Source organism: Salvelinus namaycush, chromosome 3, assembly GCF_016432855.1.
Source record: "Salvelinus namaycush isolate Seneca chromosome 3, SaNama_1.0, whole genome shotgun sequence".
NCBI lineage: Eukaryota > Metazoa > Chordata > Actinopteri > Salmoniformes > Salmonidae > Salvelinus > Salvelinus namaycush.
The window spans coordinates 10,242,220-10,269,648 of NC_052309.1; the positions used below are offsets into that span (position 1 = coordinate 10,242,220).

At 43.3% G+C, this 27,429-nt stretch overlaps 1 protein-coding gene across 3 annotated transcripts in view; it reads right to left on the reverse strand.

Annotated features, from left to right (window-relative positions):
* Positions 1 to 16,937, reverse strand: part of LOC120044924 (integrin alpha-1-like) — an 85,220-nt gene extending 68,283 nt beyond the window's left edge. For all 3 annotated transcript variants that reach the window (XM_038989663.1, XM_038989664.1, XM_038989662.1), the window contains exon 1: positions 16,582 to 16,937. In XM_038989663.1, coding sequence (XP_038845591.1) covers positions 16,582 to 16,624 — 43 coding nt within the window. In that variant the 5' untranslated portion in view covers positions 16,625 to 16,937. The remainder of the gene's footprint in view (positions 1 to 16,581) is intronic.
* Between the last annotated feature and the right edge of the window lie 10,492 nt (positions 16,938 to 27,429).

Genomic DNA, 27,429 nt, shown 5'->3' on the forward strand with positions numbered 1-27,429 from the left:
AACCTTCATCTCCCCTTAGGCAACCTTCATCTCCCCGTAGGCAAACTTCCTCTCCCTTTAGGCAACCTTCATCTCCCCGTAGGCAACCTTCATCTCCCCGTAGGCAACCTTTCATCTCCCCGTAGGCAACCTTCATCTCCCCTTAGGCAAACTTCATCTCCCCTTAGGCAACCTTCATCTCCCCTTAGGCAAACTTCCTCTCCCCTTAGGCAACCTTCCTCTCCCCGTAGGCAATCTTCATCTCCCCGTAGGCAACCTTCATCTCCCCTTAGGCAACCTTCATCTCCCCTTAGGCAACCTTCATCTCCCCTTAGGCAACCTTCATCTCCCCTTAGGCAAACTTCCTCTCCCCTTAGGCAACCTTCCTCTCCCCGTAGGCAATCTTCATCTCCCCGTAGGCAACCTTCATCTCCCCTTAGGCAACCTTCATCTCCCCTTAGGCAACTTTCATCTCCCCTTAGGCAACCTTCATCTCCCCTTAGGCAACCTTCATCTCCCCTTAGGCAATTTTCATCTCCCCTTAGGCAACCTTCATCTCCCCTTAGGCAACCTTCATCTCCCCTTAGGCAACTTTCATCTCCCCTTAGGCAACCTTCCTCTCCCCGTAGGTAACCTTCATCTCCCCGTAGGCAACCTTTCATCTCCCCGTAGGCAACCTTCATCTCCCCTTAGGCAACCTTCATCTCCCCTTAGGCAAACTTCCTCTCCCCTTAGGCAACCTTCCTCTCCCCTTAGGCAACCTTCCTCTCCCCGTAGGTAACCTTCATCTCCCCGTAGGCAACCTTTCATCTCCCCTTAGGCAACCTTCATCTCCCCTTAGGCAATTTTCATCTCCCCTTAGGCAACCTTCATCTCCCCTTAGGCAACCTTCATCTCCCCTTAGGCAACTTTCATCTCCCCTTAGGCAACCTTCATCTCCCCGTAGGTAACCTTCATCTCCCCGTAGGCAACCTTTCATCTCCCCGTAGGCAACCTTCATCTCCCCTTAGGCAACCTTCATCTCCCCTTAGGCAAACTTCCTCTCCCCTTAGGCAACCTTCATCTCCCCTTAGGCAACCTTCATCTCCCCTTAGGCAACCTTCATCTCCCCTTAGGCAAACTTCCTCTCCCCTTAGGCAAACTTCCTCTCCCCTTAGGCAACCTTCCTCTCCCCGTAGGCAACCTTCCTCTCCCCTTAGGCAACCTTCCTCTCCCCGTAGGTAACCTTCATCTCCCCGTAGGCAACCTTTCATCTCCCCGTAGGCAACCTTCATCTCCCCTTAGGCAACCTTCATCTCCCCTTAGGCAAACTTCCTCTCCCCTTAGGCAACCTTCATCTCCCCTTAGGCAACCTTCATCTCCACTTAGGCAACCTAAAGCAAATAATCAGCAGTGTAATTTTAGAGAGAGTCAGTGAGCAGCAAAAGTTTGTGAGTAAACAGTCCACACGAAACTGTTAACTGTAAATTGATTCATAAACCATAAGCATACTGTAGCAGATCGCCCTATTTGACAATGGTGTCAATGTGTAGACTATAAAATAAATGAAAGCTTTGTTATCTCAGCCAATAGACAATATTGCAGTGGGCCTCTCTCTTTCTCTCTTGTGCTCAACAGACAATGAGGGATGAGAAAAGAGAACATGTATTGTCTATCCTTTCATTTCATTAGATAGGCATTTTTGATTTCATAATTTGTCCACAGACAGTGACATTTTTATGCTTTGTTTCATAAGTCTCTAAGCATAAAAATCCACTTGCATTCCACTGCATTACAATGCATTACACTGTTTCCTTTTTCTGCTACACTGGAACTGTGTTGTAATGATTTGGGCTCCCGAGTGGCGCAGTGGTCTAAGGCACTGCATCTCAGTGCTAGAGCTGTCACTACTGACCCTGGTTCGATTCCAAGCTGTATCACAACTGGCCAAGATTTGGAGTCCCGTAGGGCGGAGCACAATTGGTCCTGCGTTGTTAGGGTTTGGCTGGGGTAGACCGTCATTGTAAATAATAATTTGTTCTTAACTGACTTGCCTAGTTAAATAAAAATCTGTACAACACTGTGAAGGTTGGATTTCACAGCGAGGAGATAACAATGCAGAACTGATTTCTTGCCCAGAATGAGGCATTTTTATGAAGTGCCGATAAAGACCGGCTACTGTACAATATCTACAAAAAATTAACTGGACCTTTCAACACAAGGAAAAAATTATAATAATCAAATACAGCTTCAAAAGAAGAGAGCAGTCAAGTGTACGTTTAAATTAGACAGCATGCCAACCTATTCCCTGCCGCTCTCAAACAAAGAAATAACAGGATTCTTATAAGAATACCCACTATGCATCAGCCAATGGGAATACGTTTCACACATTGATCAATTAACAAACAAGGGAAACCATTACATTATATACCTGTTCATATTATAAACATACATTTATTTCCATAGCACACACACTTCAATAAAGGTGCTACACCATGCATTAAGTACAAATTGAAGTTAGGGATATGAACATATACGCCCTGGGAATAAGCTACATCCGCATATCCCGTACCATGAAAAACCTTGCGCTCGAACCGACCCTCATTTCAATGTCAAATCTCTGACCAGGAAATGGATAGAACTCTTCAATCACAATAAACAAGGTAATAATTCAAATTTAGGTAGATTCAGCTTAACGTTTCATTTACTAAACATGATCACATTATAGAGGTAACTTCTGATTGTTACATACATGATAAGAAATAATAAAATGTTACTGCGTAGACACCACGGATTGGAACATATTCAAGGACAACAATGCCAACATACACGACTCCACAGACAGGTTCACATCCTAAATCAATTTATAGGAAGAGAACTGCATACCATCAAATATGTTTCTATTACACAGCAATGACTTGCCATTGTTCACTGGTGAGCTTAGGGCTCTCCGCAGTGCCAAAGAGGAAGACCACAGGAGCAAGACCAGGGACCTCTATAGAGAGGCCAAGAAAAAGGTACCCTCATGAATTAAGTCAGCCAAACAGCAGTACAAAGACAGGTTAGAGCAACAGCTCTCCAGCTAATTTTTATCAGCATGTTAAATGTGCAACCAGAGGGAAAAAAATTATAGACCACCTTTACTCCACACAGAGACGCGTACAAAGCTCTCCCTTGCAATCCATTTGGTAAATCTGACCATAACTCTATCCTCCTGATTCCTGCTTGCAAGCAAAAATTAAAGCAGGAAGCACCAGTGACTCGGTCTATAAAAAAGTGGTCAGATGAAGCAGATGCTAAACTACAGGACTGTTTTGCTAGCACAGGCAGATTCTTCTGATGGCATTGAGGAGTACGCCACATCAGTCACTGGCTTTATCAATAAGTGCAACGAGGACGTCGTCCCCACAGTGACTACGTACATACCCCAACCAGAAGCCATGGATTACAGGCAACATTCTCACTGAGCTAAAGAGTACAGTTGCAGCTTTCAAGGAGCGGAACTCTAACCCGGAAGCTTATAAGAAACCCTGCTATGCCCTCCGACGAACCATCAAACAGGCAAAGCGTCAATACAGGACTAAGATCGAATCGTACTACACCGGCTCCGACGCTCGTCGGATGTAGCACGGCTTGCAAACTATTACAGACTACAAAGGGAAGCACAGCCGAGAGCTGCCCAGTGACACGAGCCTACCAGATGAGCTAAATGACTTCTATGCTCACTTCGAGGTAAGTAACACTGAAACATGCATGAGAGCATCAGCTGTTCCGGACGACTGTGTGATCACGCTCTCCGCAGCCGATGTGAGTGAGACCTTTAAACAGGTCAACATTTACAAGGCCGCAGGGCCAGACGGATTACCAGCACATGTACTCCGAGCATGCGCTGACCAACTGGCAAGTGTCTTCACTGACATTTTCAACCTCTCCCTGTCTGAGTCTGTAATACCAACATGTTTCAAGCAGACCACTATAGTCCCTGTGCCCAAGAACACTAAGGTAACCTGCCTAAATGACTACTGACCCGTAGCACTCACGAGTGTAGCCATGAAATGCTTTGAAAGGCTGGTCATGGCTCACATCAACACCATTATCCCAGAAACCCTAGAGCCACTCCAATTTGCATACCGCCCTAACAGATCCACAGATGATGCCATCTCTATTGCACCCCACACTGCCCTTTCCCACCTGGACAAAAGGAACACCTATGTGAGAATGCTATTCATTGACTACAGTTCAGCGTTCAACACCATAGTGCCCTCAAAGCTCATCACTAATCTAAGGACCCTGGGACTTAACACCTCCCTCTGCAACTGGATCTTGGACTTCCTGACGGGCCGCCCCCAGGTGGTAAGGGTAGGTAACAACACATCCGCCACGCTGATCCTCAACATGGGGGCCCCTCAGGGGTGCGTGCTCAGTCCCCTCTTGTACTCCCTGTTCACTCATGACTGCACGGCCAGGCACGACTCCAACACCATCATTTAGTTTGCTGATGACACAACAGTGGTAGGCCTGATCACCGACAATGATGAGACAGCCTATAGGGAGGAGGTCAGAGACCTGACCATGTGGTGCAAGGACAACAACCTCTCCCTCAACGTGATCAAGGAGATGATTGTGGACTACAGGAAAAAGAGGACCGAGCACGCCCCCATTCTCATCGACAGGGCTGTAGTGGAGCAGGTTGAGAGCTTCAAGTTCCTTGGTGTCCACATCACCAACAAACTAACATGGTCCAAGCACACCAAGACCGTCGTGAAGAGGGCACGACAAAACCTATTCCCCCTCAGGAGACTGAAAAGATTTGTCATGGGTCCTCAGATCCTCAATAGGTTTTACAGCTGCACCATCGAGAGCATCCTGACCACTGCCTGGTATGGCAACTTCTCGGCCTCCGACCGCAAGGCACTGCAGAGGGTAGTGAGTACGGCCCAGTACATCACCGGGGCCAAGCTTCCTGCCATCCAGGACCTCTACACCAGGCAGTGTCAGAGGAAGGCCCTAAAAATTGTCAAAGACTCCAGCCCCCATAGTCATAGACTGTTCTCTCTGCTACCGCACAGCAAGCGGTACCGGAGGGCCAAGTCTAGGTCCAAGAGATTTCTAAACAGCTTCTACCCCCAAGCCATAAGACTGCTGAACAGCTAATCAAATGCTACCCAGACTATTTGCATTGCCCCCCCCCCCCCCATACACTGCTGCTACTCTCTGCATAGCCACTTTAATAACTCTACCTACATTTACATAATAACCTCAATTACCTCGACACCGGTGCCCTCGCACATTGACACATTGACTCTGTACCGGTACCCCCTGCATATAGCCTCCACATTGACTCTGTACCGGTACCCCCTGCATATAGCCTCCACATTGACTCTGTACCGGTACCCCCTGTATATAGCCTCCACATTGACTCTGTACCGGTACCCCCTGCATATAGCCTCGCTATTTACTGCGGCTCTTTAAATAGGACTTTTTGGGCGGTATTTTCTTAAAACTGCATTGTTGGTTAAGGGCTTGTAAGTAAGCATTTCACTGCAAGGTCTACACCTGTTGTATTTGCCACATGTGACAAATACATTTGATTTGAAAAACACCTTTCGGACTCTTTATCCCTCCGCACTGGTGCGCCGCAAGGCTGCGTGCTCTCACCTCTACTCTACTCATTCGACACCAACGACTGCACTTCCAACAACGCATCTGTCAAACTACTAAAGTTTGCAGATAAAAACCACTCTGATCGGTCTCATCACCGACAGCGATGAGTCCATGTACCGTGGAGAGGTCGACCGGCTAGTCGCAATAACCTATAAGTCAACACAGAAAAAACTCTAGAAATGGTGGTTGACTTCAGAAAACGCCCCCCACCATCTCTCCCCCTCAAGAGTGATGGCTCAGCTGTCAGCACAGCTGAATTATTCAAATTCCTGGGCACAATCATCTCCCAAAACGTCAAGTGGGTGGATAACATCACAGCGGTCACCAAGAAGGCACAAAGGCATATGTATTACTTGCGGCAGCTGAAAAAATCTCCCTGACAATCCTGATCCGGTTTTACAGATCAGTCCATCCTCACCTCCTCCATCACCATCTGGTTTGGGTCTGCGTCTGCCTGCTGCACTATGCAATGGGGCAGGTAGCATTCTCCTGACATCCGCCAACCCCAGATTCGACCGTCGGACCGCCAACCCCAGATTCGACCATCATTCCAGACAACACGTTTCCACTGCTCCAGAGTCCAATGGCGGTGAGCCTTACACCCCTCCAGCCGATGCTTGGCATTGCGCATGGTGATCTTAGGCTTGTGTGCTGCTGCTCGGCCATGGAAACCCATTTCATTAAGCTCCCAACAAACAATTGTTGTGCTGTTGCTTCCAGAGGCAGTTTGGAACTCGATAGTTAGTGTTGCAACCGACAGACAATTTTTACGCGCTACGCTCTTCAGCACTTGTTGGTCCCGTTCTGTGAGCTTGTGTGGCCTACTACTTCGTGGCTGAGCCGTTCTTGGTCCTAGACGTTTCCACTTCACAATAACAGCACTTACATTTGACCGGGGCAGCTCTAGCAGGGTAGAAATTTTATGAACTGACTTGTTGGAAAGGTGGCATCCTATGACGGTGCCACGTTGAAAGTCACTGAGCTCTTCAGTAAGGCCATTATACTGCCAATGTTTGTCTATGGAGATTGCATGGATGTGTGCTCAATTTTACATACCTGTCAGCAAAGGGTGTGGCTGAAATAGCCGAATTTGAAGGAGTGTTCACATACTTTTGAATATATATAGTGTATGAGCCGTCCTCCCCTCAGCAGCCTCCACTGGTATACCCACTGTACATGTGTATATCTGCTCATTCTCTTATAGCTCTATGCTCACTCTACCTAGTTGTATATAATGTATGCAAACTTTGTGTCAACTCCGCTGTCTGTCTTCTGTCTCTAAATGTTGTCTATCACTAGCAGCACCATATCACCAAGTAACATTCTGAGTATGTTGTCTATCACTAGCAGCACCATATCACCAAGTAACATTCTGAGTATGTTGTATATCACTAGCAGCACCATATCACCAATCACTAGCAGCACCATATCACCAAGTAACATTCTGAGTATGTTGTATATCACTAGCAGCACCATATCACCAAGTAACATTCTGAGTATGTTGTATATCACTAGCAGCACCATATCACCAAGTAACATTCTGAGTATGTTGTATATCACTAGCAGCACCATATCACCAAGTAACATTCTGAGTATGTTGTCTATCACTAGCAGCACCATATCACCAAGTAACATTCTGAGTATGTTGTCTATATCACTAGCAGCACCATATCACCAAGTAACATTCTGAGTATGTTGGATATCACTAGCAGCACCATATCACCAATCACTAGCGGCACCATATCACCAATCACTAGCAGCACCATATCACCAATCACTAGCAGCACCATATCACCAAGTAACATTCTGAGTATGTTGTCTATATCACTAGCAGCACCATATCACCAAGTAACATTCTGAGTATGTTGTCTATATCACTAGCAGCACCATATCACCAAGTAACATTCTGAGTATGTTGTATATCACTAGCAGCACCATATCACCAGGTAACATTCTGAGTATGTTGTCTATATCACTAGCAGCACCATATCACCAAGTAACATTCTGAGTATGTTGTATATCACTAGCAGCACCATATCACCAAGTAACATTCTGAGTATGTTGTCTATATCACTAGCAGCACCATATCACCAAGTAACATTCTGAGTATGTTGTATATCACTAGCAGCACCATATCACCAAGTAACATTCTGAGTATGTTGTCTATCACTAGCAGCACCATATCACCAAGTAACATTCTGAGTATGTTGGATATCACTAGCAGCACCATATCACCAAGTAACATTCTGAGTATGTTGGATATCACTAGCAGCACCATATCACCAAGTAACATTCTGACTGTGTCAATGTAATTAGTGAATATCGGTGATTCTGATTCCGAAACGCTCAACAATGGGTTTCGGCGCAAAACCATATGCTGACGCTCCAAACTCAAACTCTAATACATGTTTCTCATATTTTACAGGTGATCAGCAACAATCAAGAGGACATTTCTAACCCACATCATTATCAATAAATAGATGTGCTTCTCATCAACTGTAAATCATCTGTAACTATACAGTAATAACTTAGTGTAGGAACTGTGTGAACTTGAACTAGCTAACTTTTCTAGGGTTCCATGGGTCAAAGTTCAGGGGCATGTACATAAGCCAGGCAGATCAATCATGAAGAATGTCTAAATGCTTTGCAAGTAGGTTTCCCTGACCCGAAAGTGCAACACTTTAGAAAAAAAACATTTGTCTTGAAGAAAAAACTGAGTGTGTGTTGCATTGTTGCCCTCCTGGCCTAGATCAGAAGAGAAAATCAGAATTAAAAAAACATTTGTTTTGGAGAAGAACAACATGGTGGTGCAGTGGATTGCGTGTTGCCCTGCAGTAGCTGAGGACTGTGGATAATGTGAACGAGGTGCCCCGTGCAGCCTGTACATCATCTCAGTGTGATGCCACAGTGATGGATGGGTCTGGCCTCTTGCTGCTGGGGGTGAGAGGAAAGAGAGGGGGGTTGGGTGGCAGGTCTGATCACTGCTCTGAGGCCTGGTGCACAGATGATGCAGGGCTGAAGCACACACAGAAACACACACAGATACAGATGCACGCACGCATGCAGACATTTATGCACACACACACACATACACCCCTCAGGGGCCTGGTGTATCTGCTGACAGCCTCTGATCCTATGTGTGTGTGTGTGTGTGTGTGTGTGTGTGTGTGTGTGTGTGTGTGTGTGTGTGTGTGTGCGTGCGTGCGTGCGTGCGTGCGTGCGTGCGTGCGTGCGTGCGTGCGTGCGTGCGTGCGTGCGTGCGTGCGTGCGCGCGTGCGCGTGTGTGTGTGTGTGTGTGTGTTTCTTTTGGTGGCGTGTTGATAGTGCATCTGGAACACCAGAGAACACCAGAACACCAGAGTACCATGGACAGAGTTTTCTGTTTTCAAAGCATTGAAGCATTGTGTAAAACAGGATTAACACAATCAAGACATACCAGATTTTTTTTTTTCCATGGCCGGATTATTACATTTCATCAGAAAAAAAAGCAAAATGTCTACTATCCTATATCTTGACATTTGAAGAGCTTGACTTTCCTTCCCCTCAGAGCTTTGTGGAGCTTCTTATCTTTTCTCAGAGCTGGTGTTTGTTTGTGAACCTAACGACCCTGGTTGCTGTAGCTGGTGCCTGGCGTCTCTCTAGCCTCTCTCCCACTGTTGTTGTTCTTATTGTTGTTCTAAAGTGAAGATAACCAACCTCCCAACCTCCCTCACCTCCTCACCTCCCACAGTCCTCTTCCCCTCCTCCTCCTTCTCACCCATCCTCCCCACCTCTCCTTCCCAGTTTTATGTGAGGTGGGTCTCTTGAGGCTCTGGGACCGGGGTCACCGGAGGTCACGACCTTGGGGTTGCTAGATGACTGGACTCTAAATGTGCCGTCACACCTGCTCCAGTCCCACCAGAGTCACGGTTGTTCTTTTAAAAGAATTAAGTGAGAAACTTGGCTTTTAACCCTAATATGTTTCATTACATTGGGATTACTCCAACACATGGTGGAATCCAACACATGAGGAGACCAAAAGCACTGCTTTTTGACACATTGCTTCCTTAACCCGGAAGCCAGACGCACCAATGAATTGGAGGAAACCGTGTCCAACTGGCGAAACAAAGTAATTTTGCAGGTGCCCGGCCCACCACAAGGAGTCGCTAGAGCACAATTTGACAAGGAAATCCCGGCTGGCCAAACCCTCCCCTAACCTGGACGAGGCTGGGCCAATTGTGCGTTGCCTCATGGGTCTCCCGGTCAAGGCCGTGCTTTCAGTGTTGCGCGAATGCTGCCATCTATCCACAGTTTTTGGTTTGTTACATTTTAATCATCACAGTAGGAACAACATCCTCTATGCACTATCTGATGAGCCCAGTGACAGAGTCAGTGTAGTTGTCGATGTTATTTCCAGAGGTGACCCAGAACATTTCCCAGTCCACGTGATCGAGAAACAGTCCTGTTGCATGAATTCTGATTGGTTAGAACAACGCTGAACAGTCCTTATCACGGGTGCTTCTTGTTTAAATTTCTGTATATATGCGGGGAAGAGCAGAATGGAGGCGTGATCTGATTTACCAAAGGGGGAGGGTCTTGTAGCTGTCATGGAAGGGAGAATAACAATGGTCACGCGTCCTCTCTCCACGTGTAACACAGGAGATGTGTTGGTGGAATTTCAGGAAATGTTTTCCTATAAATTCTACTAAGGTTTCCTGACCGCAAGATTGTCATATTTTACATTCAGCACAAAGGTTTTGATATTTCCAAACCAATTATTTGTCCGGTTAAATGATTGCAAGTGTATAGACATGAAACTCCTACAAAGCATTATAGTTGGCTGCTTTCCAAGCCAGTAATTGTGTCTACTGGCATACAGTGATGTTTGATAGAGGTTGTTTGGTATGCCTGAGCTAAACCCTTTCACAAGGTAATTTTTCTCAATGGCAAACATTACTCATCTGAGCTCTTAAAAGCTTTGTAAACACCAGTATATGGGATCTTTCAAGACATGGGATCAGCTTACAGTGGGCTAGGCCGCTTATTGGGACTGTGGACACACATGGTCTTGTTTATTTTACCTGATGTCTTGTTACAGTCAGTAGATACTAGACACTACATACTATTCCCTGGACACACATGGTCTTGTTTATTTTACCTGATGTCTTGTTACAATATTTACATGTTGACTGTTTGTGGAGTCTCATGAAGTCATATTTAGTCAGATTTTTCAGTTCTCGTATTTCTTTTCTGGGACTGCCATACCATATTGATGTAACCTCTCAAAGAAAACCTTCTTGATATCTATACTCTTATAAAAAGGGTCCTATCTAGAACCTAAAAGGGTTCTTTGGCTGTCCCCATAGGAGAACCCATTGAAGAACCATTTTTGGTTCTAGGTAGAACCCTTTTGTGTTACATGTAGAACCCTCTCCACAGAAGGTTATACATGGAACCTAAAAGGGTTCTACCTGGAACCAAAAAGGGTTCTCCTATGGGGACAACCGAAGAACACTTCTGGAACACTTTTTTCTAAGAGTGTAGTTTCTAGTTCTCAGTAACAAACAACAAGCTGCTTGCTTCCAGTGTTTCATGTGAGCCAATAAAAGAGAAGACAGTAGACAGTGGGTCAGCCCGTCAGACAGCCAGTAAAGGAATGTGTTTTTTTAGGCTCCAAGTATGGAGGGAGACGTTCAGAGTGAGATCTTCTGGAAGATCTGGGGCGTCTGCCAGGGGATGCTCTGGATTTACGACCGACCAAGCAAAGGGGGAGAAGAGACCCTCAATGCCAGGGCCAGGGTTAAGGGGACTGAGTGGCAGCCTGTCTGTTGAACAAAGCTTGACCATCACTCCTTCTCTCACTCCACTGGTATACCCTGACCTGGGTTCAAAATGATTTCAAATACTTTTATTGAACTTGCCTGGAGAGCCAGATGAGCGGGTTTGCACTTTTGGGACTATTCCATTGAATTCACTGAATGAAAATAAATGACGATCTCATTTTTGGAATTTACAGTGCATATTAAATTAGCAGCGGTTGCAAACATCTACTGTATCTGCATAGTGAACTACTTATAGAGGATGATGCTGCTATGGGAGAGATTCAGACTGTCGGGCTGTGGGTTCAGTTCAGACTGGCTCCTCTTCTCCAGACTCATAAATACAGCCAGACCCCTAATGTCTTCAGACAAACTGCCCGGCCTCCACCCCTTCACTCATCTTCAAACAGCCAATGAATTAGCTCTTTAATCAAATCAGCTGCAGCAGCATTCCATACATAAAGGAACCTTCAGACAGTGAAAGAAATTAAGAGTTAATTTACAAAATGCTATATGCACCAATTTTTTATATATATATATTTTTCACCAGAAATGATTGCTTATGGATATTTTGTGTGTAAAATGTATCTATTCTCAGATTTTTTATTCATAGATTTAAGACAATGTGTTTTTTTTGCTAAACGCTATATATCCATTGTTTAGCTGGAATGGAATGTTCGTATCCTGTATATTTGACTGTGATATGTGATTGTCTCACCTAGCTATCTTAAGATGAATGTACTTACTGTAAGCTGCTCTGGATAAGAGCATATGCTAAATGACTAAAACAAATGAAAAAAGTTTTACATTGATGTCACAAATGTATAATTTTTTACATTCTTTATAAAAAATTTACTTATTTGTTACATTTGTGTAAAACCTAGCATTATTTGTCCAGTGAATCTGTCACGTTCTGACCATAGTTCTTGTGTGTTTTACTTGTTTTAGTGTTGGTCAGGACGTGAGCTGGGTGGGCATTCTATGTTGTGTGTCTAGTTTGTCTGTTTCTATGTTTGGCCTAATATGGTTCTCAATCAGAGGCAGGTGTTTTGTGTTGTCTCTGATTGGGAATCATATTTAGGTGGCTTGTTTTTTGTTGGGGTTTGTGGGTGGTTGTTTCCTGTCTTTGTGTTCATTTCACCAGAGAGGACTGTTTCGGTTTGCCACGTTTGTTATTTTTGTATTTTGTAAGTGTTCACGTTATCGTCTTAATTAAATCATGTTGAGCACAAACTACGCTGCGTCTTGGTCCGATCCCTGCTACGAGTTGGCTACATAAGCCCTACTGTACATCCCATAAATTGATTAGCGACATTGAGACTGTTTTTTTTGTCAGTCTGCAATGTATGAATACACACTCTTGTGTATCATGTTCTGCCTGATGTGTTACAACCACCGTGGCTAAAGATTATGAGCAAGAAGACCACCATAAATAATCCCTGGACACCTTCATCCTCAAGAACAAACATCCCTGTAATCTACATGTCCAAGAGCTTTGTGTGTCCATTCTGTATAAGAGTTAGAACATCAGTGTGTGTGGTTGGATTGTGTGCGTGTGTTCTTACATTCATATGGCTAAGCATATCCGCGTGTTTTCAAGTGTCCAGAGTAAGTTGACTTGTCCCAGTCCCACACACCCCTGATTGAAGCCAGATGAGCTCTCCTCGAGGTCCCAAACCAAAAGCACCTGTACTCCCATCTCCGTTAGGAATTTATACGGTTCAAATGCCGCCACTACAATAACCACATGTGGGCCCCTGGGCCACGCAGGAGCGGCACTCCTAGCTTAACATGGGATTTCTGAGTATGGTCCCAACCAGTAGGTTCCAGCCAAGCCCCCCTCATTCATAAACAATCAGGCAGCTCACAGAGGTAGACAAGGTCATTGATTGGTTCAATACTCAGCACGAGTAGCTAGGACAATAACCACTAAACAAAGCTCCTCACAAATTAATTATTCCAAGGAGGGGAGGGGTGAGGGAGGGGGCATGGAACTGATGAGATATGAGTTATCCCACTACTGTAGATTTGTTCCATCTGAACTAAAGAAGTCTAGGGTGAGATTCATTAGGTCATGGAACGGAAAATATTTTGCAGCAGAAAATGTAAAAGTAGTCTCTCCCTGTTAACTTCTGTTTACTTCCATTTGGTGTTTAATGAACTGGGTCTGAGTGTGCAGTCAGTGGTCTGTGGGGAGAGGACCCAGAGCCTAAGTAGGGAGACTCTTGGTCTTTGCACCAAATGGCACCCTATTCCCTATTTACGGACCCTGCTCAAAAGTAGTGCACTAACTGGGGAATAGGATACCATTTGGGACGCAAACTTGGTGTGATGTGATAGCGGCTAATGTGAGCCTCTATCTCCAGCTGCATCTCTAACTCAATTCTCTAATGACGGTCACGAGCCGGTGACGAGCCGATGTCACATGTGAGCGTAGGAATCTGAGAATAAGAGGGACGCTCACACTGTTGACTTTACAGTAACAGAGGAGCATTTCAAGGTTTCAGACCCAGTCCCAGGCTGCGCCCCAAATGGCAACCTATTCCCTATGTATTGAACTACTTTTGACCAAGGCCCATAAGGCTCTGATCAAAAGTAGGCCATTATATGGGGAATGGTGCCATTTTGGAAGCAGACCCAGTCTCAAATACATTGTTGGTACTTTCCCCCCTTTTAGAACTACAGGAACATGACCTGAGAAGTTAATTCAGTACTGCTGGACTTATAGCTGAGTGTTCAGTCACAAGTCACTGCGGGACTTCCCACACCAGCAACAGGCATATCTGTTTTCAAATACACAACGGTACAAAATAGGCTTTAAAAGTGTCTGAAAATTAAATGAGTTGATATTGATAAGCCCAGAGTTCCAAATGTGCAAACTTTCAATAATTGGTCTTTGGAATATTGAAAATGAAATGATATTGATAATTTATTACATCACCGGCAGTGTCAGAAATCCTACACCTGGTTGCGTGACATGAGGTCTGGCTTTGGACTAACACCACACAAGAACTCCATTTAATTCACTTCAGATTACTTATTATTACTGTAGGTACTTACCCATTTTATCCCAGCACTGATTGTATTCCGAAATACAAGACATCACAATTTAGACAAAAACCAAAATTGTTGATAAATATATTCCTACATAGTGCCTTCAGAAAGTATTCACACCCCCATTGACTTTTTCCAGATGTTGTTGTGTACCAGGCCCCACAAAACATCATAATGTCAGAGAGGAATTATGTTTTTCAACATTTTGACAAATTACTTAAAAATGAAAAGCTGAAATGTATTGAGTCAATAAGTATTCAACCCCTTTGTTACGATAAGCCTAAATAAGTTCAGGAGTAAAAAATGAACAAGTCACATAATAAGTTGTATAGACTCACTCTGTGTGCAATAATAGTGTTTAACATCATTTTTTCATGACTACCTCATCTGTGTACCGCACATATTCAATTATCTGTAAGGTCTGTCAGTTGAGCAGTGAATTTCAAACACATATTCAACCACAAAGACCAGGGAGGTTTTCCAATGTCTCGCAAAGAAGGGCACCTATTGGTAGATGGGTAAGAAGAAACAAAGAAGAAAACAACAGACATTGAATATATCTTTGAGCATGGTGACGTTATTAATTACACTTTGGATGGTGTATCAATACACCCCGACACTACAAAGATACAGGCATCCTTCCTAACTCAGTTGCTGGAGAGGAAGGGAACTGCTCACGGATTTCACCAATGGTGACTTTAAAATTGTTACGGAGTTTAATGGCTGTGATAGGAAAAAACTGAGGATGGATCAACAACATTGTAGTTACTCCACAATGCTAACCTAAATGACAGAGTGAAAAGAAGGAAGCCTGTACAGAATTAAAATATTCCAAAACATGCACCCTGTTTGCAATAAGGCAGTAAAGTAATGGTGCAAAACATTTGGCAGAGCAATTAACTTTTTGACCTGAATACAAATTGTTATGTTTAGGGCAAATCCAATACAACACATCACTGAGTACCACTCTCTATATTGTCAAGCATAGTGGTGGCTGCATCAGCTTTTGGGTGTGCTTGTAATGTTTAAGGACTGGGGAGTTTTCAGGATAAAACATACATGGAATGGCGCTAAGCACAGGCAAAATCCTAGAAGAAAACCTGATTCAGTCTTCTGTCCACCAGTAACTGGAGGATGAATTCACCATTCAGCAGGACAATAACCTAAAACACAAGGCCAAATCTACACTGGAGTTGCTTACCAAGAAGACAGTGAATGTTCCTGAGTGGCCAAGTTACTGTTGTGACTTAAATCTACTTGACAATCTATGGCAAGACCTGAAAATGGTTGTCTAGTAACGATCAACAACCAATTTGATCGAGCTTGAAAATTTGTTTTAATATTAATGGACAAATGTTGCAAAATCCAGGTGTGGAAAGCTCTAAGAGACTTACCCAGAAAGACTCACAGCTGTAATCACTGCCCAAGGTGCTTCTACAAAGTATTGACTCAGTGGTGTGAATATTATGTAAATGAGAAATGTTATTTTCAAAAAACATATTTTCACTTTGTCATTATTGGGTATTGTGTGTGGATGGGTGAGAATGTTTTTTTTTTTTTTATCCATTTGAGTTCAGTCTGTAACACAATAAAATTTGGAATAAGTCAAAGGGGTCTGAATACTTTTTGAAGGCACAGCAAAAAGTAATCCAAGCCATTATAACTGTCTCAGAAGAAGTTAATAGGAACCAGGAACCAGGACAGTTAATACGAACCAGGACAGTTCTAGTTCTACTTTTGTATGTTCAATGTTTCTCACAGGAAGTTGCACCACTCACTAAAGCGTCCAAATTAGGCTCCAAACCATAATTCATGCTGAATTCTACTGGTGTACCCCCCCCCCCCCCCCCCCCCCCCCCCGCCCCTGCCCGAGGTTAAAAAATTGTAAATTCAATGTAAAAGCAATTTACACCTAATGGATGCTTTTATGAGTCACGCTGAATCATTAATAATTGAGTACACGGTTAATGTCTGTGTGCCTGTGGGACGCGCACAGGAACCTGAATAGTGGACACACACAAGTTAAAACATGCGCGCGCGACAGACTGTTCGCTTGTAGGTTAATAAACTGGTGATAACATGCATATTCAGAGAAAATATCACCTACCGAGTGCTGTCGTTAATTTCAAATATTGCATTTGCCGGAGCATCTTGGAATAATCCGTTTCCACGGCGGCTGGAGCTGGTATTCTTCGACCCTTCCCGTCAGACGCGCAATATTCAACTGAAGACAGAACTCTCTAGAGGCGTGAGGGGTGATTGAAATAATCTGAGAATTAGTCTGGCATTTCCTGCATGCTAGCATCTGCGTTTGAAGTATTTTAAATTTACAAGAGGAACCCTGTAACTGTCACTTAAAGACGGGCATTTATTCCGTTTTTAAAAAGAAGTGTTATTATTCTCCTGGTCTCCCGGCACATCACTGCTCCATATCCTCTTCTGCTGCGTAGGCTACTGTGTGGAGTGGACGGGGCCGGGAGAAGAAGTCAGGACCCAAGACTTCAGTTCACCCTGATATCATAGGCACTGAGTGTGTGGGAGTTGGCTTGCCAAGTCGACCCATGGGAAAATCTTACCATGCAAATAAAACCAGTGACAGAGACGTCTGACTCTGGAAATAATAGCGGTTAGTTATTTTGGAATGGGGAATCGCTACCAAACCAATTTGTCTTGGAAATGTCAACCTTTTTTGCCAGTACTCCACCACCACCAGTGTTGTGTTCCATAGCCTATTTCAAAAGATATTCATTTGCTACAACTTGTGGAATTAGGGGAAAATAGCAGGTGCCCCCAGCCCTATACCTAATACTTCACATTTAAATAGGCAACTGGCAACATTTTTTCTTTAACCCTTATTTTACCAGGTAGGCTGACTGAGAACACATTATCATTTACAGCAACAACCTGGGGAATAGTTACAGGGGAGAGGATAAATGAGCCAATTGTAGACTGGGGATGATTAGGTGACCATGATGGTATGAGGGCCAGATTGGGAATTTAGTCAGGACACCAGGGTTAACACCCCTACTCTTACAGTAAGTGCCATGGGGATCTTTAGTGACCACAGAGAGTCAGGACACCAGGGTTAACACCCCTACTCTTACAGTAAGTGCCAAGGGATCTTTAGTGACCACAGAGAGTCAGGACACCCATTTAACATCACGTCCAAAAGACAGCACCCTACACAGAGCAATGTCCCCAATCATTGGGATATTTTTTTTAGACCAGAGGAAAGGGTGTCTCCTACTGGCTCTCCAACACCACTTCCGACAGGATCTGGTCTCCCATCAAGGGATTGACCAGGACCAACCCTGATTAGCGTCAGAAGCAAGCCAGCAGTGGGATGACTGACAACTACCTGATAATGTCAAAGAAAACCAATTAACAATAAAAGCGACTGAGGTCACACGAAATGTTGATGGAACTATTTCAGTAAAAATATTTGCCAAAAAATTGCTCTATCATTAACGTGTAAAGAACATAACCTTTACCATCTCCTTATCGATAATACAATCTGTACAAATGACATTTGCTTTAATTTCTGGGCTGTAATAACAGGATAACATTAGTTTAAGATTTAGAGGTATGTGTGCTCCTGTCTTATGACAAGTTATGACAAGCATGCATAGTACGATGGTCGACTCTTACCTAACCCTACTGACAGTTAATTCACTACGCTTGTTCTAGAGAAGATCCTTGTGGGTTTCTTATGGTAGACAGGGGGAATAACATCCAGAAATTAGGTTACACTCTTGTAAAAAATGGTTTTAAAAGGTTTCTTCTGCTGTGACCATAGGAAAACCTTTTTGGGGTCCAGGTAGAATACTTTTTGGGTCCAGGTAGAATACTTTTTGGGTCCAGATAGAACACTTTTTTGGTCCAGGTAAAACCCTTTTTGGGTCCAGGTAGAACACTTTTTGGGTCCAGGTAGAACCCTTTTTGGGTCCAGGTAGAACACTTTTTGGTTGCATGTGCCCTCTGTGAAAAGGGTCCTACATGGAACCCAAAGGGGTTATATCTGGAGCCAAAAGGGTTCTACGTGGAACCAAAAAGGGATCTTCAAAGGGTTCTTCTATTGGGACAGCTGAAGAACCTTGTTAGGTTCTAGATAGCACCTTTTTGTCTAAGAGTTAGCTGTATGAGGGGATTGGGATTAGCCTGGAAACCAAATTGATTTGTTCTGTTTATTAAGAGCATATCCGTTTTGATTACAGGCAAGATTGTGACAACCTCCCATTGTTAAAATATCATAATAAGTAAGAGAACATGTAGCCACTGAAACCGAGAAGTGAGGTTGATTATTACCGCACATTTTTCATAACAATTCTCAGATTGAGACTATGCCTTGAGCCTCACGGCGCTGTTGTTGTGGTGTGTGTGTGTGTGTGTGGTTTTGGATGCTGGTTATATGAGATGTATTCCTATATACCTTAACTATATTTTCCATTTGGGAGGTAATGCCATAGTAGATACCTGCCTGTCTGTTTCTACAATCCCTCAGTGGCTTGAACATTGTGTGTCCGTTTCATTACTGTATAATACTGTACATGTTAAAATAGCCAGCTTCAGTCAGCTGGTTCTAGCAATCCCTTCTGGTTAGTTCTAGTCGGGCAGCTTAGTCTCTCATTCACAGGACCCACACTTTTGTTAGTGTCTTATTGGTCAAGGTTACACCTAATACTTATCATCGCATCTCCTTCAGTCTATCAGTGGCCTTGATTCCCGGGACTTCAGTTTCAGTTAGTCTATGACCCCAGCATGCTGTGTGGTCAGAAACATGCTTTTGTCACGGCTCCTCCTCTGCAGTGCAGGGGGCGGTTCCTCCTGCAGGCAGAGGAGGGTCGTTAGTGATTGGAGTCACCTGGGCTCAGGGTATTTAAACTGCTGCTTCACTAATCATCTCTCTCTCTCTCTCTGCTCCTCCAGGTATGATCCTGTTTTGTTTGTTCCTTTGTAGTTTTGCATAGTTTTCACTCAGTCATATTCACACACACAGATTCACGCATCCATGCACTTTACATACACCTTACATCATGATACTTCCACACCTCATTCCTTTTTCTTAGTTTAAAGTTAATCGTTTTGTTTATATCAAAGAACCTTTTAATTGGCCTATACCTGTTGTTCGTGTCCCCTCATTTTTGTCACAGGCTATGAGCCGGCTTGTGACACTTTCCCCATCCTGATGAGCACTTCCACGGTTTCCCTCCTGTTGAACTTTTCCTCCTGTAGACTGTATCCCTTTATGTCTGATGTTTAATTGTGCGTGCATCTAAACGACCACATAATTAATGTCAGTTATCACTGGACATGATTCTCAGTTATCTGAACCATGAGTGGTCAGATGTGTGTGTGATGCCCTCACACAGTGACACATTGACATTGACTCTGAACCGGTACCCCCTGTATATAGTCCTTAATTATTTGTTTTTATCTGTTACTTTTTTTAAAGGTATTTCCTTAAAACTGCATTGTTGGTTAAGGGCTTGTATAAGTAAGCATTTCACTGTAAGGTCTACCTACACCTGTTGTATTGGGTGCATGTGACAAATACAATTTGATTTGTGTGTGAATGTGAACATCTTCTTCCAATAAGCTCCCCCTAACCTGGACATCCGCCTCATCCTGGTTCTGACCGGACGTTCTGTGGTGGTTGCTACCTGCCTTAAACCAGCACCTAAGATTTCTTATTGCATGTATGGTCCTTCGATTCTCTACAACCCTTCCCCTATTTTCCAATACATATTTCTAGATGTTTCATACACACAGGAGGTAAATGTTGAGGTTCACTGCATCTGTTAGTTAACACATTGCAGATGACTGTTATTTACTCATGGCTCCTGTAACACACAGTGAGAATTAGATAGGTGGAAGACACAGGCAAGACTGTTGTGAACTATCAGTTATACATTTGAGTCATTTAGCAGACACTCCTATCCAGTGGAATTTACAGTAGTGAGTGCATACATTTGTATTTTTTAAAATCATACTGGTCCCCTGTGGGAGTCAAACCCACAACCCTGGTTTTGCAAGTGCCAAGCTCTACCAACTGAGCCACACAGGACACACAACAGGACACACAACTATATACCAGGAAGACACTGATTAGTGGTCATATTTTATCCTCCCTTTCTACCCCACCCCACCTATGTCCGTTCCCACTGTCACTGCCTGTTATGGGAGATGTATCGTAGAATAGGAAATATACATACTACAGACAGCTTATGAAGATGCTTGTCCTGAGCAAATCCTTTATAAATGAAGGAAATTTGTTTAGATTGTGTATCCTAACAGGAAGATATTTGCCTACTGGACTACCAGTCACCAAATTAGCGTAATGCCACAGTAAAGTAAATCCCTGCTTATTTCATATTCCCTGTAGTGAATGGGATTTTCACTGAACAACTAGGAGTCTGTTACATACAAGGAACCTGGAATATACATAAGAAACTGGAGCTTGTATTTGTGTGTTATGTTTGCTTTTATGTATTCTGGATGGTTGACATCTCACTGATTAAACCACCACTAAAGACTGAACTCTGTGGTATTTTCATATTCTCAAAATACTCATCTCAGAACCCAGATCCAAATCTCCCGGATGTTGGAAGAGATGAAGGAAGAGGTCAATCAGGAACTATAAAACAATAAACTGTTAGTTAATGTGAATGACTAAAGATGGAAGATAGATAGAGCGAATGAAGTTCCCCTCTCTGAATCAAATAATCAAATTAGTCATGACAGAAATAAGAAAAGACAGTAAGAAGTTTGCTTTCTCTTATTTCATTTATTTACTGCTTTCTTGTCTCTCCCTCCCTTGCTCTCTGACCATTTTTAAAACCCTGAATCCACTCCCTGTTAAAGATGAATACCGCAGGCTAGGGAAATAGCTCAATGTGGATATTGAGTCAGTGACCTTTTCCTACACAGGGGACATGGATTGGAAAGGGTTCAAACCATTTTCTGACAACTCAGCATGAAATAAAGCAGAGTGATTCTACTGATTCTATTCTCAGAACTATGACGGAGAAGAAAGGCAATGTAAACATGAACCAGACATGGGAGGGGTGATGAGTCATCTTGTTCTCAAAGAGAAACTAGACTTTTCCCTTTTTTACTTCCTTGTTTCAGCCTAATTTAGGAACAGTATTTGGACAGTTAGTTTAAAACGCGTTGCACATACCCAATAAACAGGAAATGCCTTTTAGGGAATGGCAGCTGTGATTTCCAAGGTGATACAATGAATCACCAACATCGGTACTTTACTTTCTGGGTTTGATGAGACACAACTTATCTTGGCCAATTAGAGCCATGTAAACACTCTGGCCCCGCCCCATGTACCCTCCTCAGGCCCCTGGAGGCCCTATCTGCTCCTCTGTCCTAATGGCCATGCCTAGGATATCAGGGTGCTGTGGCATTTCGGTTTTGTCAACAATGGCTCAAACATAGCCTCTCGTCTCTCTCTCTCTTAAATCTTCTTGACGCACGGATCCCTTTAGCGGGATCATTTTCATCAACAACCGCTGAATTGCAGAGCGCCAAATAAAATAAAAAATTTGCTAAAAATATTTATATTCATGAAATCACAAGTGCAATATAGCAAAACACAGTTTAGCTTGTTGTTAATCCACCTGTCTTGTCAAATTTTGAAAATATGATTTACAGCGAAAGCAATCCAAGCGTTTGTGTGAGTTTATCGATCACTAGACAAAACATTACAAACACCTAGCAGCAATGTAGATTGGTCACGAAAGTCAGAAAAGCAATCAAATTAATCGCTTACCTTTGATGATCTTCGGATGTTTGCACTCACGAGACTCCCAGTTACACAATAAATGTTCCTTTTGTTCGATAAAGATTATTTTTATATAAAAAAACCTCCATTTGTTTGGCGCGTTATGTTCAGTATTCCACAGCCTTAGGCAGGTCATCAAGGGTTGACGAAAATTCCAAATAGTATCCGTAAAGTTCGTAGAAACATGTCAAACGTTTTTAATAATCAATCCTCAGGTTGTTTTTAACATAAATAATCGATAATATTTCAACCGGACGGTAAACTATTCAATAACAGAGATAAAGAAAATGTCGAGCTACAACTTTCGCGCGCATGAACTAATGGAAGGACATTCAGCTATCCACTGACGCGATTTGATAAATCTCGCTCATTTTTCAGAATAAAAGCTTGAAACTATGTCTAAAGACTGTTCACACCCTGAGGAAGCCATAGGAAAAGGAATCTGGTTGATATCCCTTTAAATGGACGAAAGGCAGGCAATGGAACAGTGATTTTTCAAAATAAGAGTCACTTCCGGGTTGGATTTCATCAGGTTTTCGCCTGCAAAATCAGTTCTGTTATACTCACAGACAATATTTTGACAGTTTTGGAAACTTTAGAGTGTTTTCTATCCTACTCTGTCAATTATATGCATATTCTAGCATCTGGACCTGAGAAATAGGCAGCTTACATTGGGAGCGTTATTTTTCCAAACATAAAAATTCTGCCCCCTAGCTTCAAGAGGTTTAATAATATCCCCCTAATGTCGATTGACGCTCTACCGCATCAAACAGTGACATAATTTTGAATCTTGAATAGATCCCAGTGGGTTTATGCTAGAGACTTACCGTTTCTTGTAGTGGCTGCAGCTCAATCCCCTCTTTCTGCCATTATAAATTATGCACCTATTCCATAACATGTGGCTTGGGAAAGCGGCATTTTTCTACACATGAGAGGATCTGGACAAGAAAATTGCCATGCAATCATCTGTAAAACCCGAACCGTGTGAGCTACAAACTAATATGTCACCAATACCGAAAGGGGAGACTTTCAGGAACATGACAGCGTCAGTTGTTTAGCTCTACGACATCCACATGCTTTATGGCAGTCGTCTCAACTCTCTGTCCTGGACATCCTGATTTCGAAGAGATCTTCTCACAAAACCGACTGTCCAGACCGATCCGGTTTGATCTGCTCTATGACACACACAAGCTTCAGGGGAGTTCCGAAGGTAACCCAGGACCAGGCTGTACAAATTGCAAAAAATGAAAAAGTTAATAAGAGGTAAAATGAGCCAAAAATAAACACTTCTACATTAGTATTATAGTTGTCTTATATTTTAGATAAAGGACAGACATTTCAAAACCTTTTTCCTTAATATAAATTTTTTGACTTTGTGTTGCCTTTCATGAACGTGTTATTCAATGACTTTCTATGGGCTATAGCGGTAAAGGCAAAATTCAATGTTTCATACATTTTTTATATATGTATATATATTTTTATACCTAAAGGGGTCCTAAAATGCAAAATCAAATGGCTAAATTATACATTTTATGACCCCCTTAAAACAATTTCATAGCTTAGCTTAGTAGATATTGCGATCTAAGGGATTAGACATACAAGGGTTTTAATCGCTCAAACATCCTCTCTCTCCCTCTCTCTCTTTCTCTCTCTCTGTCTTTCTCTCCCTCTCTTTCTCTGTCTCACTTTCTCTCCCTCTCTGTCTTTCTCACTTTCTCTCCCTCTTTCTCTGTCTTTCTTTCTTTCTTTCTCTATCTTTCTGTCTTTCTTCAACTCTCTCTCTCTTTCTTCAACTCTCTCTCTCTTTCTTCAACTCTCTCTCTATCTTTCTTCAACTCTCTCTCTTTCTTCAACTCTCTCTCTCTCTCTCTCTCTTTCTTCAACTCCCTCTCTCTCTCTCTCTCTTTCTTCAACTCCCTCTCTCTATCTCTTTCTTCAACTCCCTCTCTCTTTCTTCAACTCCCTCTCTCTCTCTCTCTCTCTTTCTTCAACTCTCTTTCTCTCTTTCTTCAACTCCCCCTCTCTCTCTTTCTTCAACTCTCTCTCTCTCTCTCGATGTCCCTATTTCTCACTCTCTTTCTTCAACTTTCTCTCTCTCTCTCTCTTTCTGTCTGTCACCTTCTCTTTCACTCGCGCTCTGTTTTCACGACCATGCCTAGGCTATCAGCGTGCCCTTGCCTTTTGACTCTGTCAACAATAGTTCAAAGCTGGGGGTTACAGCAAGGGCATAACCTCTCTCCCCTCTCTCCCAGTTACTTTTGGTGTTGTGAAACATGTTCTCTCTCTGAGTCGTTCACAGTTGACAGATTTTATGGGGCTAAATTGGATTGTTGTGAAGGAGCGTTCCAAAGTTGGAAGCCAAGCCATTATGAAATTCAATGCATTTTGCCATTGATCCTAAGTCACTGCATGCTGTGAACTTTGTTATTCAGATCTAAGTGAACTCTCTCTTTGTTTTTACGAAAGCTACTTCTACCGGCACCCATAAAAAAACAAATCCCCTCTTCCAGTAATTTGTTGTAAGTGGGGTGAACAGTAAAGGATGCCAAGCTACACCTCAGCAGTAACTTTCCCCCCAACGTGCAGTTTCACACCAATCGTATTCACAGGGTTGCAGCATGCAAGCAGTGGTTCTGTGAGGTATTGTCATAGGAATTCAGAGGCTACCAGTCTACTACACAATTGTTTGCAACGTGACATTACATTCAGTGCATTTCCATCGCTCATTGCAATTGGAGGATATCAGATTCTTCTTGGGCAGCAGTTCTGAACAGAAGAAGCCCCAAGCGTGACATATGACATGAGTAGAGAAGTGGTCAGAGGATCAGACTTGTGACCGCAAGTTCAATCCCTAAAAATGATACGGCTTCTAGAATTTAGACCCCTTGAGCAAAGCATTTAAAATATTTATGTTGAATACATGGGTGGCCCTTTGTAAAGCACAACATTAACAACATAGGCAATGGCATGAACATCAACTGGACCATCACACTGTACAGTGATGCTGCTTACTGTTGCGCTGCATTTTATACTTTGACTAATTTAATTGACAAACATCTGATCCACTCAGGATCAGTGACAGTCTGACTGGATCCTCTATTTTTGACTTCCTTATGGTTTGACAGCTTTCCTCTGGTCATGGTGAGTTCAATCTGCCCAGGGCTGTGTGTCATTAAAATTGATACACTTCAGGGGAGTCAAATCTCCTCAAGTGTCTGCAGCATTGCTTTCCGGTGTTGGGGAATTGACCCATGTTGTAGAGTATAGATCTGACCCATGCTAAATAGCCTCGACTCGAGTAACGAGACATGATTGAGATCATAAGGTCTCCATGCTCCCTCGTGGTGCTCAAATTAAGACGACTTTTACCCCCTCTAACTCCTTCATTTTGGATTGAAACACATATTAGCCTTTGATACTTTGACCAGAGATAGAGAGCAGCCTGAGGGAAGGGTTATCCGTAGATAGCTAGCCTATGGGCTGGAGGGCAGGGTCATCCTGGGTAGAAAGAGGACCAAAACAGGCTCATCCTGGTAGAGATGAAATAGAAGATTAGCCTTCGCACTGCAGTTCTGTGTTCAACTCTCTATGGTCTTTCGGGCTTGGCATGCAGGTCTAGAATTAAGTTAGGTTCTCTATCGTTCTCCTGAAGGGTGCATTTCCTCCCTCCCTCTGATGGATTTAGCCACATTGGTAACTCCCACCAGTCAATGTTAACACGAATACAATGCTTTTACTGCAAATCCATGACAGGGAGAAGACCATACTTCAGCAGAAGACCATACTTCAGGAGAAGACCATACTTCAGCAGAAGACCATTCTTCAGGAGAAGACCATTCTTCAGCAGAAGACCATTCTTCAGGAGAAGACCATACTTCAGCAGAAGACCATACTTCAGCAGAAGACCATACTTCAGCAGAAGACCATACTTCAGCAGAAGACCATACTTCAGCAGAAGACCATACTTCAGCAGAAGACCATACTTCAGCAGAAGACCATACTTCAGGAGAAGACCATACTTCAGCAGAAGACCATACTTCAGCAGAAGACCATACTTCAGCAGAAGACCATACTTCAGCAGAAGACCATACTTCAGCAGAAGACCATACTTCAGCAGAAGACCATACTTCAGGAGAAGACCATACTTCAGCAGAAGACCATACTTCAGCAGAAGACCATACTTCAGCAGAAGACCATACTTCAGCAGAAGACCATACTTCAGGAGAAGACCATACTTCAGGAGAAGACCATACTTCAGGAGAAGACCATACTTCAGGAGAAGACCATACTTCAGGAGAAGACCATACTTCAGGAGAAGACCATACTTCAGCAGAAGACCATACTTCAGCAGAAGACCATACTTCAGCAGAAGACCATACTTCAGCAGAAGACCATACTTCAGGAGAAGACCATACTTCAGGAGAAGACCATACTTCAGCAGAAGACCATACTTCAGGAGAAGACCATACTTCAGCAGAAGACCATACTTCAGCAGAAGACCATACTTCAGGAGAAGACCATACTTCAGGAGAAGACCATACTTCAGGAGAAGACCATACTTCAGCAGAAGACCATACTTCAGGAGAAGACCATACTTCAGGAGAAGACCATTCTTCAGGAGAAGACCATACTTCAGCAGAAGACCATACTTCAGCAGAAGACCATACTTCAGCAGAAGACCATACTTCAGCAGAAGACCATACTTCAGGAGAAGACCATACTTCAGGAGAAGACCATACTTCAGGAGAAGACCATACTTCAGGAGAAGACCATACTTCAGGAGAAGACCATACTTCAGGAGAAGGGAAGAGAATCGGGAAGCAGTCTTAGTCAAGGGAATAGAGATTAGGACATTTGACTAGACTTTCTATACGATATGTTCTCCACCCTTCAATTTAAGTGTGTATTTACACACTACCTCTCATGGATTTAGCAATGGTGTAAACCCCTCCCCTCCAGCCAATGCTTACGCAAAACTTTGGGTGAAGTGTAGAAAACCGGGAAGCAACCCTAGTGTGTGTGTGTGTGTGTGTGTGTGTGTGTGTGTGTGTGTGTCAGTAGGGTTCTATTGTTAAGTTTCCTGAGCTGATCCACTGGGGCTGGAGAGGAAAGTGAGCGTGTAGTCCATTGTTTGGATGCAAAACACATTTTGGATTGGATGGA